This window comes from Erythrolamprus reginae, chromosome 7, assembly GCF_031021105.1.
Source record: "Erythrolamprus reginae isolate rEryReg1 chromosome 7, rEryReg1.hap1, whole genome shotgun sequence".
NCBI classification, from domain to species: Eukaryota; Metazoa; Chordata; class Lepidosauria; order Squamata; family Dipsadidae; genus Erythrolamprus; species Erythrolamprus reginae.
Genome location: NC_091956.1, coordinates 68285901 through 68302554, shown reverse-complemented (window position 1 = coordinate 68302554; position 16654 = coordinate 68285901). Strand labels below are relative to the sequence as shown.

At 39.7% G+C, this 16654-nt stretch overlaps 1 protein-coding gene across 2 annotated transcripts in view; it reads left to right on the top strand.

The window, feature by feature from the left end:
- Positions 1-559: 559 nt before the first annotated feature.
- Positions 560-16654, top strand: part of TBC1D9 (TBC1 domain family member 9) — a 73379-nt gene continuing 57284 nt past the window's right edge. For both annotated transcript variants that reach the window (XM_070757750.1, XM_070757749.1), the window contains exons 1-2: positions 560-1830; positions 13396-13506. In XM_070757750.1, the coding sequence (XP_070613851.1) occupies positions 1704-1830; positions 13396-13506 (238 nt within the window). In that variant the 5' untranslated portion in view covers positions 560-1703. The remainder of the gene's footprint in view (positions 1831-13395; positions 13507-16654) is intronic.

The window sequence follows — 16654 nt, the reverse complement described above, 5'->3', positions numbered from 1 at the left end:
TGATATGACTGTATGTATGTTTTTTATATTGGGGTTCCTTGCTTTTTAGACTTTTTAAATGTACTATTGTTATTTTAGATTCTAATTATTAGATTTGTCATTATGTATTGTTTTTATCACTGTTGTGAGCCGCCCCGAGTCTACTGAGAGGGGCGGCATACAAATATTATTATTATTATTATTATTATTATTATTATTATTATTATTATTATTATTAACCACAACAACAACAACAACAACACCTTGTTGCCAACACCTGTCTTGAAGAAAAGAAAAATGATTTCTGTCGTAAGAATAAACCGACTGGCAAAGCAGTCCGATTTAGCAACCGAAACGGGCGATTAATCCCTGACTCGCTACCGTCTCGCCGGCACCTTCTGTGGGGAAAGAAGCGGGCAGGGGGATGCGCCTCTTCTCTTCCGCATTACCCTTCACGAAACTGCGGGCTCCGCAGGGGGCCCTCCGGCCTCCTCCCGCCGCTTTGGGTGGAGCTTTCCGCGGGCTCGGGACTGAGCCCCGAGCCGAGGCTTACATGAGCGAGACCGCGTGACCAGCTCTTGGGATTGCAGGAAGCGCCAAGCCAACCACGGCGCGCTGCGCAGGTTGTGCCAGCCGAGGCCGCGCCTCTTTCGGATCCTGGCGCGTCAGCCGCCCCTCCGGAGGCCAAGAGGCTCGGCCGGCCGATGGCGAGCCGCAGTCCGGAGCGCGAAGCGGAGCCGGGTCCAGGGACGGACGTTCTAAGCCGCCGCGAATTTTCCTCAGCCTTTAGCGGAGGGTGCTTGCTTAACCTCCCGCGCTTGAACCAGGCCCGGCGGCCGTCTCCTTTTAGCCGCGTTTAACGACCTCCGTTTGCCGGACGGTTGTCGGACAGCGTCCTCTTTCGGGGGAAACGAGCTCTCCGTGGCCGGCCCGGTATAGGTCTGTCGTGCGTCCCCCCACTTCCTTTTTGCGGCGGTGGGTTTTTTAAAAAAACCCCGTAGAGGCCGGTTTGAGGCAGGAGCGATAGGACGCGAGCATCCGAAATCCCGAGGGGTTTTTATATAACCAGCGTCGGGGTTTGTGTAAGGTGAGGTGGAGGAGGAGGAAGGACGGCCGAGTGGCTTTCTAAGCTTCCGTCCATATACCTGACCTTGCCTCCTTTTCGCCTAAACGGCGCAGAATAAGCGCTCTTAGCAAGGCGAGGCGGCTTTTCTTGGCTCGTGAGGCGGCTTTTCTTGGCTCCTGTCAGGTAAATCGTGAGGTAATTCCGTCGCCCGCATCCCTCTTCTGTGGGGGGTTTTTTGGGTAGGGGGCAGTCGGGTGCGGTCCTGGTCCTGCCGTCGTATCCTTCCATCGCCGTGAGCTGCCTGGGAGATGGCGTTCCCTGCCGGCAGGAGCGAAGCTGGGTGGGCTCAGCCGCTCTGAGGTCACCGCGCTCGGCTCGCTCCCGCGTCTCCACCACCACCACCACCGACGTGACTCCCGAGCTGCTCCTGCCGAGGACCGCGGGGGAAAGCGCAGCGGGCATGCCGCGGCTCTCGCTCGCTCGCCTCCTTGCCCAGGATCCGGGCTTCCGTCGAGCTGCTGGCGGCGCCCCTCCGGGCCTGGCAAGACGCTAAGGGAGAAGAGAAGGCCGCGTTCGTGAGAGAAGCGTCCCCCGAAAAAGAGAAACGCTCCCTCCCCCCTGCCCCTCTCCCCGGCTGCCATTGTTCTTGGCCGGGAGGATGTGGGTGAACCCGGAGGAGGTGCTGTTGGCCAATGCCTTGTGGATCACAGAACGGGCCAATCCTTACTTCATCCTGCAGAAGAGGAAGGGCCACGGGGGAGATGGAGGCAGCGGAGGGATCACTGGTAAGAAGGGGGGGTTCCTCTCTGGGGAAAAGGGGTGCTCAGCAGGCGGGGGGGGGCATGAAATTGACATCTATGGTGGCCGAGATGTGTTGAATGGTATGCATGTGTGTGGATTGCATTGTTGTGTTGAGGATTTTTAACTCGGGTTTTATAGTTTTTTAGACTTTATTATATTTGATTTCTTTTTATTGTATCTGTATTTTTTGCTTGTTCGTTTGTTTTGTTAAGTACACATTGGAGGCATGAAAAGATATAATAATATTTATATACATGATACTAGTAAAAAGAAAAATAAGAAAAAACATTAATAATAATAATTTATTAGATTTGTATGCCACCCCTCTAATAATATTATTATTAGATATAATAATATTCATATACATGGTACTAGTAAAAAATATAAATAAATATTAGGACAGGGGACAGAAGGCACGCTGGTGCACCCCTTACTGACCTCTTAGGAATCGGGAGAGGTCAACAGTGGATAGTCTAAGGCAGGGGTCCCCAAACTTTTTACACAGGGGGCCAGTTTACTGTCCTTCAGACTGTTGGAGGGCCGGACTATTAAAACAAACCTATGAACAAATCCCTATGCACACTGCACAAATCTTATTTAAAGTAAAAAACAAAATGGGAACAAATACAATATTTAAAATAAAGAAGTAATTAAATAATTAAGTAATAAAGTAATTTATACTTCTTTATTAACAAGTAAATTTAAACTTAAATCAACAAACTCCCTCCATTTCTCCTTCCTTCCCTCCCTCCCTCCTTCCTCTCCATTTCTCTCTTCCCTCTCTTTTCTTCCTTCTCTCATTTGTTTCATTTTCCTCTCCCTCGTTTTCTCTCCATCATTTTCTCATTTTTCTCATTTCTCTCTCTCTCTCACTCTTTCCATCTATCCCCCTTTCTCTCTTCCTCTCTATCTCTCCCTCTTTCTCTCTCTTTCTTTCTCTGTCCCTCTCTCTCTCTCTTTCTCTCTCTTTCTTTCTCTCACTCATTTTCTTTCTCTCTCCCTCTTTGTATCTCTCACTCTTTCTCTCTCTCCCTCTCTCTCTATCTCGCTCCTATCCTCCCCGCCCCTTGCCTCTGTACCGCCTCCTCACTCAGCAGCAGACCGCGGTGAGTTGACAGGAGATTCGGGAGCTTATTATATCTATTGATAAAATCTCGTGGGCTGCCGCGGGCCGGATGAATTGCCTCGGGGGCCGCATCTGGCCCCCGGGCCGTAGTTTGGGGACCGCTGGTCTAAGGGCAAAGTTTTGGGGGTTAGGTGAAGATACTAGAGAGTCTGGTAGTGAGTTCCATGCATCAACTACTTGGTTACTAAAGTCGTATTTTCTGCTGTTGAGTTTGGAGCAGTTTACTTTAAGTTTGTATCTGTTGTATTCTCGTCTGTTGTTGTGATTGAAGCTGAAGTAGTCGTTGACAGGAAGGATGCTGTAGAAGATGATTTTATGGGCTATGCTTAGGTCGTGTTTAAGGTGACGTACTTCTAAGCTTTCGAAACCTAGGATTATAAATCTAGTTGCGTAGGGTATTCTGTTGCAAGTGGAGGAGGGCTCTTCTGGTAAAGTATCTCTAGACATTTTCTAGAGTGTTTATGTCCGAAATGCGGTGTGTTGATTGCATGTGTGTATGTTGCTTAGATTGCTGTGTTGAGGGTTTTAAACTGGGGTTTTATGGTTTTAGACCTTTTTATATTTCACTTCTTTTTATTGTATTTGTTGTGGTTGGCTGTGGCCCAGCTCCTGCCCCAAGGAATGTGGAGGTGGATGCAGGGGAAACATCAACATGTCATAGGCCTGTTTTATTGCCGACAGAGTCAGGTAGTGAAGTTTCCTCGGAAGAAGAAGGTGGGGGTGGCTTGGAAGAGGGGAGTTTGGCAGACAGCCCAGGAGGAGATCAATCATCCTTATCATCTCTGGATTCTGAACAAGAATGTATGACACATCCATGCATGTGTAGAGTAATGCATAGGAGAGAACAACTGAAGGATTATTACAGGAGATACGTGAGGCCACCTGTGGTTGGGTGGGGCTGCTGTAATTAGTGCTACAGATAAAAGAGCAGCCTGCTGGTTTAGCCTCATAGCAGTTTATCTGATTCATAGTTTCGTCAAGATCGTGGTTTTTGCTGTTCAAGATTGTGTGTGGACTTTAGAATTGGACTCAATTTCCCAGTTATTGGGTGAGAAATTGGATTGCATTTAACCTGTGCCTTGTGTGTACCAGAAAATCCCTTTGACATTTAAAAAGGGAGCTGTTTCTGTTTTTTCTGTTGATAAAGACTTTGGGGTTTTCCTTCTATCGTGTGGTGTGTGTCTTTCTGGTCTAATTACCCTGTAATTACGGGCGGTTGGGACACGCCGGCAGAACAGTATTGGTATCTTTTCATGTCATTGTAAGCCACCCTGAGTCCTTCGGGATTGGGTGGGATAGAAGTTGAATTAAATAAATGCTGAACCCCTCTTTTTTATCAGGAAGACAACCCTCCTGAATTCAGTGGGACTGCTGATGAGGAGGCCCTTTTGGACTAGATATCCTGTATTGATCTAGCTCTTTTTTGGGGGGGTGTCTTATTACCACTGATGGCGAGGGAGGAGGGCTATACTTGAGCAGTTCTTGGTTCTCCTTGAGGTCGGTTTTTTGCTTGCAGATCTTACATTGCCCAACAAGATAACAATGAGGTATCAACTCTAGTTTCTTCCCCAAAAACTTTTAACCTTAGATTGTCTGCAGTTTACCTCTCCCTGTTTCTAGGAGGTCTGTAATGGGCATACATAGGCACACCACTGTGCCTACCATCCCTGTCCTATTGCCCTATTGCCTTCTTTTATCATTACTTTTTATTTACGTTATGTTTATACAAACTACTGTCTATATGTGTTTCACAAATAAAATGAATGAAATAAATAAATAAACTGGAGAGCAAACCCCACTTTCACTTGCACTGATGTTACCCAGTCATGGAATGGAGTGGAATGTAATAATAATAATAATAATAATAATAATAATAATAATTTATTAGATTTGTTTGCCGCCCCTCTCCGAAGACTTGGGCCGGCTCACAACAATAACAAAAACAATATAATAGTAATACAAATCTAATATTAAAAACAGTATGTATAAAACCCCAAGAATTAAAACCATACAACACATGCATACCAAACATAAAATATAAAAGCCTGGGGGAGGTGTCTCAGTTCCCCCATGCCTGGCGGTATAGGTGGGTCTTGAGTAATTTACTAAAGACAAGGAGGGGGGGCGTTCTAACCTCTGGGGGGAGTTGATTCCAGAGGGCCGGGGCCGCCACAGAAAAGGAATGGGATACAATATGATACAATACCTTTATTGCCACTTTGAATGTACACTAATCAGCATACGTTAAAATGAAATTTCATTGCATGCAGTTCTCAAAGGTTCTCAAAGTTCTCCACTTCCAATATACACTACATAACCATGAATGAATGAATTAATGAATGAATGAATGAATGAGGAATGTCTAGAACCTAACAACCAAGCCTTGATAGCACCAAGAACTTCACAATTCAACCTTGAGCTGCTGACCTGTATATTTTCTATAGGCTCTATAAGATTTTAACATTTCAGGTTGAAAAGGTAACACATCTCTTAAACCAGAGGTGGGTAACTATGGCCACTTTATGACTTGTGGACTTCAACTTCCAGAATTTAAGTCCACATATCATAAAAGGACCATGGTTTCCCACCCTATCTCAAACAAAACTGAAAATGACTTCTATATTTTCTTCCATTATGTCTTTTGGATGTATGTATACACTTTACTTGAACTTTGCTAGCGCTTCTACAATCTAATGTCCTTCAGATATGTTGATCATGAAGCTCCCTGCCAAAAGCCACTTGGTAGGGACTCTTGACGATTGTCATCCCAATATTTTTGGAAGGTATTAGGCTATGGAAGGTTGTAATTACCGTATGTACAGTAATTACTTGCAGTATTATTTTGGGTTGACAATTTTATTGCTAATTATTATTTCCTTTGTCATTGCATGGAAAAACATTGGAATTTATGACAATTCCATAACCGCTGGAATTATTATTGACCTTCTGTAGGAAATCTTTTAAAACTCTGTTGATCTCCCTGAGAGGTACTTCCAAGTACTTAAAGAAAAAAATTAGTGTATTATTCTGCTTTGAAATTTTTTTGTAGTTTCCTTATCTAAGGTTCTCTGTGAAAGTTCCTTTGCTTCTATTTTGCTGTAAATACGTTGCTTCTATTGTGCTGTAAATACGTTGCTTCTATTTTGCTGTAAATACGTTACATTGGGTACAAAATTGCCTAAGGTCACAGAATTAAAACTGCCTTGTAGAGTCTTACAAAAATCAGTTCTGAACATCAAGGTTAAAAATGGCTTAGGATATTTTCTGTTTCCTACACAAACAAATAGGGGACGGGCTCCTTTTAAAAATTTCTGTAATTGCAATGTCCCGAAGGTAGTTTTTCAAGTGGTAACTGGACTTTCTGGTTTTTCTTTGAAGACACTTTGCTTCTCATCCAAGAAGCTTCTTCGGCTAAGAAGCGAAATGTCTTCAAAGAAAAACCAGAAAGACCAGGTATCTCTTGAAAAAGCACAACCTGGATGACTGAAAATCTCCATAGACATGTACTTGCAGTAGTTGTGGAATCTCCATAGACATATAGTTGCCGTGGTTCAGATCCATATCTATATTTTGTTGGTGTTAACAAGCAATAATCCATAACTAGAGAACTCTTTTTGATTTAATAGTTTATATTTATATTTAATAATAGTTTATATTTAATAGTTTATATCGGTGGTCATCATGGCTACCATGTTTAGATTTACTATTGAATAATTTTGCTTAGAGCTTTGAGCAGTCAGATAAATACTGCACATTGTATTTATGTTGAGTCTTACATAGTTATCCAAGATATTATTAACTTTACAATATAGAAAAAAATAGAATTGTCTAATTTTATCCCAGATAAACTCTGTAAGAGTAGCAGAAGCCTAAACGAATTTTAATATTCTTATTCTACTGTTTCAGGTAAGGTAGTAGACATGTTTTACGTATACGACTGCTTTTTTCTTTTTAAGGAATTTTAATTTGGGTGGCTTGGAAACCTTTTGTAAGGACATTCTTAATTTATCCTTTTCCTTTTGATATCAGATTTTCATTAAAATAGCTATATTTATCATCCCTTTCATTAAGTGTGTTGTTGTTATTATGAGCAGTTACAGAATGGAAATCATGGTATGCTTTAAACTGTTTCTTGTTCCATGATTTGATTTAGTTTGTAGAAAATCATATTCTAAAAATAATCTAAATATAATTCAAGAAGATCTTCAAGGTGACTTCAGATTCTTACTAGAAAAAGAAATGTTCAGTTTATAGCTGTTGCCCCTGTCTTAGGTACCTAGCCAAACATGCCTGTAAATTAAAAAACATGTCTTCTGCTGACAGCAGTACCTTCAGGCATTTTGTTTTTAGGGTTTCATTAATGTATTGAAAATAATATAGTGTTCTATAGGTGAATAATTCAGCCTATTTCTGACCATTATTTCACAATGAAAAATTATGACTTTGCTTCCTTTTGAAAAAACATCCACCATCCACGATATTCTAGCAGAGTATATGGTAATTGTTAAATGAAAATGTTATATTAAAATGTTGAAAAATATTTGAATGAATGAACTGAAAGAAAAATCACTGAGGTTTAATGTTTGGGAGGAATTTTTCAGAAGGGATCAGATCTGAAAGCATAAAGTACTTAGTTGCAGCATTTTTCATATAATTTTCAGTTGAAGTTCAATAGCACTAAATACTAAATAAAAGATTCCAGACATAGCCTCTAATAATTTCTTGTTAAAGATCTTGGACAGTAAAAGTAAGGAAGGTATATATTTGTTAGAGCTGCTACCAAGAGACACAGAATTCAGATCTTTTCCATAATCTTTAATAGTATATTCAAAGTTTTAAAAAATCAAACGACGTTTTAAATTATGTAAGCTTTATGTTCCATGGAATAGGATTGAACTTCCAACGGTTCGATTTTTAAAGAGTATGTCTATCTTGTACATAAAGTGCATGTTCTGTTTTGGTTTTATTTAGTGGCTAAAACAAATGAAGAATAATTGTACATATTAAATCTGAGGTAAATGGGAAATTAAAATAAGAGTTTGAGATACGGTAGGTATCTCATTGCTTCTATGTTAGGGATTCTCTAAATTTCAAATATTTGAGTACAAGCAGTCCTTGACTTATAATCACAATTGAGCCCCAAATTTCTATTGATGAGATGGTTGTTAAGTGAGTTTTGCTCCATTTTATGACATTTCTTGCCATGGTTGTTATGTGAATCACTGCAGTTGTTAAGTTAGTAACAATTTGGTAAGTGAATCTGGTTTCCCCAGTGACTTTGCTTTTCAGAAGCTCACAAACAGGAATCACATAATTAGGGATACTGCAAACATCATAAATATGAGTCAATTGCCAAGCAATTTTGATGGTGTGACCATGGAGATTCTACAATGATCATAAGTATGAAAAAGTCATAAGTCTTTTCCCAGCGACCAGTTAGGTCCCACAGAGTTGGCCTTCTCCGGGTCCCGTCGACTAAACAATGTCATTTGGCGGGACCCAGGAGAAGAGACTTCTCTGTGGCGGCCCCGACCCTCTGGAACCAGCTCCCCCTGGATATCAGAGTTGCCCCCACTCTCCTTGCCTTTCGCAAGCTCCTTAAAACCCACCTCTATCGTCAGGCATGGGGGAATTGAAATTTTTTCCTTTCCCCTTAGGCTTATAGAATTTATACATGGTATGCTTGTTTATATGATTGGTCTCTTAAATTGGGGTTTTTTAGATTATTTTTTAAAATTAGATTTGTTACATTGTCTTCTTTATTGTTGTTAGCCGCCTCGAGTCTTCGGAGAGGGGCGGCATACAAATCTAATAAATAATAAATAAATAAATAAGTCACCTTTTTTCAGTGCTGTTGCAATTTCAAACAATTACTAAATGACCTGTTGTAAATTAAGGACTACCTGTAGTTTATCTGCCCAAATCTATGTTCAATTTAGACTTGGACAAAGGCCTCTATTTACAGGAGCCATTTCTTTGTAATGAATGGTCATATATACTTCCATATATTTATGATAGCAGCTGATTCTCATTGTCTGGTCTATGAAGTAGTTTATTACAATCTGGTTATGTTCCAATAATTGACAGCCTGTGAAATTATGCCAAAAATCTTTCAAATGCATTGTACGGGTATTAAAAAGTAATTAGGATTGAACTGTTTCCTTCTGCCTGTCTGTGGAGATTCTCAATCATCCAGGTCATGGTTGTCAGAAAGATGCTTTTTCAAAAGGCACCTGGACTTTCTTGGTTTTTTTCCTTAAAGATATTTTGCTTTTCAACCAAGAACATTCTTCAGTTCTGACTGAACGGTGAGGGGCATGGAAGGATTTATATTCCTTGCAGTCATCTGGTTGTTATTACTCTAGGAATATAATCGTGGAGTTTTCAACACATTAAAGAAAGGTGAAAGATTTATATGATCTGAAGTATATGCTGCAAATAAATGAAATGTTGTATCAGTATTTTTTCCATTACGCAGTCAGCATCATTTTAAAAGAAGTTTCTATTTTTTTAAAAAATAGTTTTTATTGAAATTTAAAATTTAAAAGAAAATATAAACATACAAAAAGACAAAACACAAAAAAGAAAACATAAGAGAAACTAAACAAATATATACATACACAGAAGAATAAATACATTTACAAGAACGTTATGTCAAACACCTTCCTTATATTCTTTTGTTTTCTTGTTTTGGCAAATACATTTAATTAAAAAAATATTTTGGTTATTACTTTCTCTAAATATCTGTTATCATTCCTACCACCTTATCTTAATCGTTAATGCAAGAATTCATGTAATTAAAATAATCAAATTTCTAATAAACACCATAAGGGGAAAATCCAAAACAGTGTGGAAGGATCTGCATCTCTGTAATTTGGCTACTTTTCTATCCTGTAACTTCCCATTTTCTGAGCAATCTGGCAGCCACTGTAGTTGATTTTAAAAGAGAATACAGTATGTGGAATTGAGACAGAGGAGCAGAAGAAATCACTTCCTTACAGTTCTGCTGATAGACAGTTTTCACAGCAGAAGCTGACACTGTTTATTCATGTACTGTATATGCCGTTTCCTTTTCTTTGCCTTTTTGAATTGTTTGTTTTCAATAATGGTTATAAGTCACTTTTTCAGTGTTGTTGTATCTTCGTTCAGTCACTAAACAAATGGCTATAAGTTGAAGAATACCTGTAATAACTTCCATATTATTTATTTATAAATGATATTCACATGGAATTCGATATTCCATGTTATTTATTACTTATGAACGCTCGGTACATTAGTTTCATGTATGATCCCATGAAAAGATGTCTTGAAGTTGCCAAGGTTGAAAAACATTGGAAAAATCCCCCCCCCCACGCACACACATCTGTAGCTGGAGATTTCTTATGACATGACATCATAATATTTTGTGTTCATGATTCCATATATAAGTCGTTACTGTAATAGGACTTTGGAATGCACATGTGATTTAAGACAGTTTTAAGTTTACTGGTTATTAAAACAAAAGTAGATATTATGGGGAAGGAATACCTTATTGCTACAGTGTTTCCCAAACTAAGACTCAACCGGAAAATAAGCTGTAGCATGATTTTTCAGGATGATCATAATATAAGAGCTGTCCCAAAAATAAGCCCCAGTTAAGATTGTCAGCCAGATAGATGCATTTAGTACCGTATTTCCCTGAAAATAAGACCTAAAGTGCAAAATAAGTCCTAATGCATGTTTGGATCAAAAATTAATATCAGACTCAGCTTTATTTTGGGGAAAACTTGTACTTCAGATTCTCAGATTTCTTCTTTGTAAAAAAATATGTATGAAAACACTTTAACCTTTTTTAAAATGTCCTTGGGTAGACATCCTTCCTTTTTTTCTATAGAATTGTCTAACAAAGCATAAACTGATAGCTTGGTATGAAATTAAATGTAATAATAATTAGCCGTATGAATGTACAGCTTAGTAATTTTTTCTTTGAATACTTGGCGAGTGTGTCTATGTGTCATCTGTTAGTTTCTAAAAATAAAATGTTACACACTAAAAAAATAAACGATGCTTCTGAGCAAGAAAAACATGTTTATCAGTCATAACCTGGATTTTGTGTATACTAATTATGTGTACAAAATAAACATTATGTGAAGCTTGAGAAATTACCAATAAGAGTCCAAATGCCTACTAAATCTGTGCTGCTGATGCAAAGTTCAGCCTTGGACATTTTTTTTTTCATTTTTTCCTGTATTGTAGGCAATCACTAGGACAGAAAGAATGCAACAAATGTTATTCTTTCTGTTGTTTCCCCCAAATCTAGGAAAAGTACCCAAACCGTCCATTTTTTTCATTCCAATGAAAATAAAGCTTTCCTCCAGTTAAGCGTAATTCTTACTGACTTCAAGTATTTAGTAGCTGCAAACCTGTTTAGTGGCATTAGATAGCATTCCATATTTTCAGTGGAAAATAAAATGTGCTTGCTTTGTTTGCCCTCTGAGCCGCATAGAAAGGGTTTATGTGGTATTAAGTTGCTGTCGTCTTCTCTCCTCCAAAAACAGGCATAGAAATGGTTACAGTAAATAAACCTGCAAAGAGGCATGTTGAAAGAATCTGCTAATCTCTACTACACCTACTGCACACAGCAGTAAATGGTTGGGTTAGGCTCCATCCTTCTTAGCCTTGTCAGAAAGCTTTAAAGACATGTCTCATCTCTCAGGCTGTTAGATGTTAGATGACTGAAGATATGAGTTATGTAGACAGCCTCAGTTATTGTGTATTTTGTTGATGTTAGTTTTAGTAAGGTGTGTGTGCCTAGAGTCACATGAATTGGATGAGCACAGTGGTGGTATTCAATTTTTTTTTACTAATAGTTCTGTGGGGGTCTGTTGCAAAGGTCATCTTGCAATTTGGTTTGATGCCCAGTGTGATTCCTTTGTAATTAGATAAAAAGATAAAGACACTCTTGAATAGACTTTGACTATTAATGACTTCATGGAGCCGTTTACATTGTTTTTCAGCAACAATATGGAAAAAAGGTTGTCGTTGCTTTCATCCAGGTTGTTAATTTCAAGCCTTAGTCTATAGCCCTGGAATTTCTAGTGAATTTTCATCCATATTTTTCCAAATCCAGCTGTGCTAAAGTATTTCAGGATAGTTTAGTTGTATGTTGCCACCTATCATGATCTAAGAAAAACTTGTTATGCTCTCCCTCCAAAATGGCTGGTAGGAAAACATGGTCTCAGAAAACCATTGAGGAAACAATGGGCTGCTTTGCCATAGATGTGACTAGTCCTCATCTGATATCACTAGTTCTCAGTGGTGGCACCAAGTAAGAAAAGAAATGTAGTTAACCCTTTGCCCAGGATGTATCTTCTTGTGCTTTTTGCTGGCTCCTAAAAGTGCAGTAAACTTCTGATAAATCTTCCCTCTAGAAAATTGCTGCCAGGAAAAAACATCTGTAGCAAAAGCTATAGATATACAGTGTTCCCTCAATTTTCACGGGTTCGAACTTCGCGGAAAGTCTATACCACGGTTTTTCAAAAATATTAATTAAAAAATACTTTGCGGGTTTTTTTCCCTATACCACAGTTTTTCCCACCCGATGATGTCATATGTCATGGCCAAACTTTTGTCTGCCTTTAATAAATTTTTTTTTAATAAACTTTAATAAATAAACATGGTGAGTAATAATCTGAATGGTTGCTATGGGATTGGAAAATTGCAATTTAGGGGTTTAAAGTGTTACGGGAAGGCTTGTGATACTGTTCATAGCCAAAAATAGTGTATTTACTTCCGCATCTCTACTTCGCGGAAATTCAACTTTCGCGGGCGGTCTCAGAACGCATCCCCCCGCGAAAAGTGAGGGAACACTGTACTATTTAAAGACAGCAGGAGCAAAATATGAGAAATGTTGTCTTTGCCAACAAGCTTTATCACCATAACTGATTCTGAACTTGATTCCATAATACAGGGTGTCACAAAAGTGAGTACACCCCCTCACATTTTGTAAATATTTAAGTACCGTATTATTTGGAGTATAAGACGCATCTTAATTTTTGGGGAGTAAAATAGGGTGAGAAATCTGCCTATCAGATATTCATCTGGCTAGCGTCCTTAGTCTGGTCAGCTTCAGCACATTATTTTATCCCCTGGTTAGGGCTTTAAAAAAAACCTTATTTGGAGAGAGTAACAATGAAAGAGCTTGCAAGCCGGTAAGAGCTGGGAACATTGTTAGCACCTGGTTACGGCTGGAAAGAATAGACTAGACCAGACCAGACCAGAATAGAATAGAATAGAATAGAATTCTTTATTGACCAAGTGTGATTGGACACACAAGGAATTTGTCTTTGGTACATGTTAGATCTACAGCTGGAGTATGCTTTAATGTGGCATACACTTTCTAATATGCAACAGGTAATATATGCATAATTCTTTTTTTCCCCAGGACTTCTCGTGGGAACTCTTGATGTTATGTTAGATTCAAGCGCAAGGGTAGCACCGTATCGTATTCTGTATCAAGCACCGGATTCTATGATATACTGGACTATTGCTTGTGGTAAGTATGTGAACTGTCTTCAAGGTATTGTGGTTTTGACCAAAGATTATTGGATGTAACTAATACTTTTACAATGTATCAGTTTTACTTTATAATGGTTATATTATACTGAACACTTGGCCCAAATGAAAATCAGTGGTGAGGAAAGCAAGGTTCTACATTTAGCAAGAAAAGTCAATTTTACAGCTATAGTATAGTTGGTACCTGGCTCAATAGTAGTAATTGTGAGAGGGAAATTGGAGTTGTAGTAGACAAACAATATGAGCCAGCAGTCCCAGGCTGTATTAATAGAAGTATAAATCAAGATCACATTAAGTGTTGGTACCACTCCATAATGCCTTGTTAAGTCCACATTTGGAACATTGCATCCAGTTCTGGTTGCATTGTATAAAAAAGATATTGAGACTCTATACTCTAGAAATAGTATAGAGAAGAGCAGTAAAGATAATTGGGGGATTGAAGGCTAAAACATGTGAAGAATGGTTACAGGGATTTGGTATGTAGGATGACATGGTAGCAGTGTTACAATATCTAAGGGACTGCTGTAAAGAAGAGGGGACTGACCCATTATACGAAGCAACTAGTCAAGGAAAGAACCAACTTAGAACTAAGGAGAAATTTGTGAACAGTGAGAACAATTAATCAGTGCTTGCCTCCAGAAGTTGTGGGTGCTTCAGCAATGGAGATTTTTAAGGAGAGATTGAAGAAGTATTTGTCTAAAATGGTACAGGGCTTCCTGATTGAGCTAGGAGTTGAACAAAGTTGGAAGGAAACTCCAAATTCACTTCCAACTTTGCTGTTATGTTCTGTAGCTCCTTGTAGATGCATTATGCTTTGGTTTCCGTAAGAATTAGCCAACTTGCACAGTATATGTGGGTCATTTTTTACTTTCTGTTTACTATTTTTAAAATATAGTTTTCCCTCTACTGCAAGTAGATGCAAAGATGAAATGCTGACATATAGTTGTTTGCTGTAGTTGAAGGGTTTCTCCGTCTCCTCTGTGCAACCCTAGTAATTCTGGATTCTGGCCTTTGTTTTCATAGGGTTGAAATTCCTTGAATGAAAATACATATTTATTCTTTATAAAATATGAATGAGAAGTCCTGTATGAAGTTTTTGTCTTTGATAGCAAATAGTGGACATAGTTGTGAGGTCTTGGACTAGGTGTGGAAATTAAATAAGTATTGTAGTGATAAAATGAAAGGAGATTTCTGTAAAAAGTGCGAAGCTAGAACTGGAATAAAGATGGGTTGTGTGTACACTACACACGATAAAGGAGAATACTGTATTGATTATTGGATGAATGGGTGAGGGGCATTGTCTGTATATCATTAAAACTCTCAAGTTTCCTTTATAAATATGAGGGTTTTTCTGGAAGCTAAAGTTCTAAGCTGCCAGATTCGTCTTGATGGACTCGATATCAAATTTCTGAATGGCTTCACTCACTCAGGCTTTTGATAAGTTCTTTTTTAATGTTTAATTGCTACTATGAATTTAATCTCACCTATTTAGATGTCACTGATATGCTATAGGTCAGCGATGGCGAACCTATGGCACAGGTGCCAGAAGTGGCATGCGGAGCCATGTCTGCTGGCACGTGAGCCATTGCCCTTGCTCAGCTCCAACGTTCATGTGTGTGCTGGCCAGCTGATTTTTGGCTTGGACAGAGACTCTGGGAGGGCCTTTTTGGCTTCCAGAGAGCCCCTGGGTGGGATGGGGAGGGTGTTTTTACCCTCCCCTTGCTCCAGGGAAGCCCTTGGAGCCTGGGAAGTGTTCTGGTCTAGCTGTGCTGCTTCAAAAATACTCTCTTTACAGTCTTGGATTTTCAAAATAACACTCCTATATTATTTTTTTTTCTTCCACGCTGGAATTCGCCAAAATACATCTACGGCATGCAAGTGCATTCCAATTTCCCATTCCTTCTAATGAGCAAGCTGTCAGCTTCTAACATCTCCTTATCTCTGAGTCAGGTTCAAACTAATTTCAGACATTTTTATCATGCAATGTTAGAACTTACTTTGCTGGAGAAAGGGCAGAACATCCATCTTGTCTTCTTCACTTTCCATAAAAGCATCCCTTATTTCCGAGATATTAATTAATTTACACACTCCGAATAGCAGATTCAAATCCTCCTTCCCAAAAGCTCGTCTTTTCTTTTCTCTAATCTCCTAAATCTGGCACTTAACCAAGGGCTATTTTCTATTCCCCCATTGTCTGAAGAAGCACTACTATCCATGTTAATGTCCAATGGATTTTCTACTAAGCTCTCATCCTCACTCCCCTCCTCCACTTCTCTTAAATCAGGGCAAATTACAGCTTCTGCGTCTTCTCCCTCCTCTGAATCTGACATTTCCAAAGGCTGGCAGGGAACACTCACAACACAAAGGGTGAAACACGAGCCTACTGGGCCCACCAGAAGTCGGGAAACAGGCCGTTTCTGGCCTCGAGAGGGCCTCCGGGGGGTGGGGGAAGCTGTTTCCACCCTCACCCAGGCATTGAATTATCGGTGTGGGCACTTGTGCATCCACGACAGCATGTGTGCACTCTTTTGGCACCCAATGAAGAAAAAGTTCACCATCACTGGTGTTCTGCCGGCGTGTCCCAACCGCCCATAATTACAGGGTAATTGGTCCAAAAAGACACACGCCACATGATAGAAGGAAAACCAAAAGTCTTTATCAACAGAAAAGCAGAAAAAACTCCCTTTTTAAATGTCAAAGGGATTTTCTGGTACACACAAGGCACATGTTAAATGCAATCCAATTTATCACCCAGTAACTGGGAAATTGAGTCCAATTCCAAAGTTCAGAAAGTCCACACACAATCTTGAACAGGGAAACAGCAAAACCATGATCTTGACGAAACTATGAATCAGATAAACTTCTACAAGGCTAAATCAGCACGCTGCTCTTTTTATCTGTAGCACTAATTACAGCAGCCCCACCCAACCACAGGTGGCCTCACTTATCTCCTGTAATAATCCTTCAGTTGTTCTCTCCTAGGCATCACTCTACGTGTTGTGATTCAGTCTGAGGCTCCTCAGGGAACGGCTGGAACTCTGCCGGCTCCATGCTCAGAGGGGGAGGACGAGGAACAGGAGGAGGGGGAGGACCAGGCAGACGGGGAAGAGGAATGTCAGGAAGAGGAG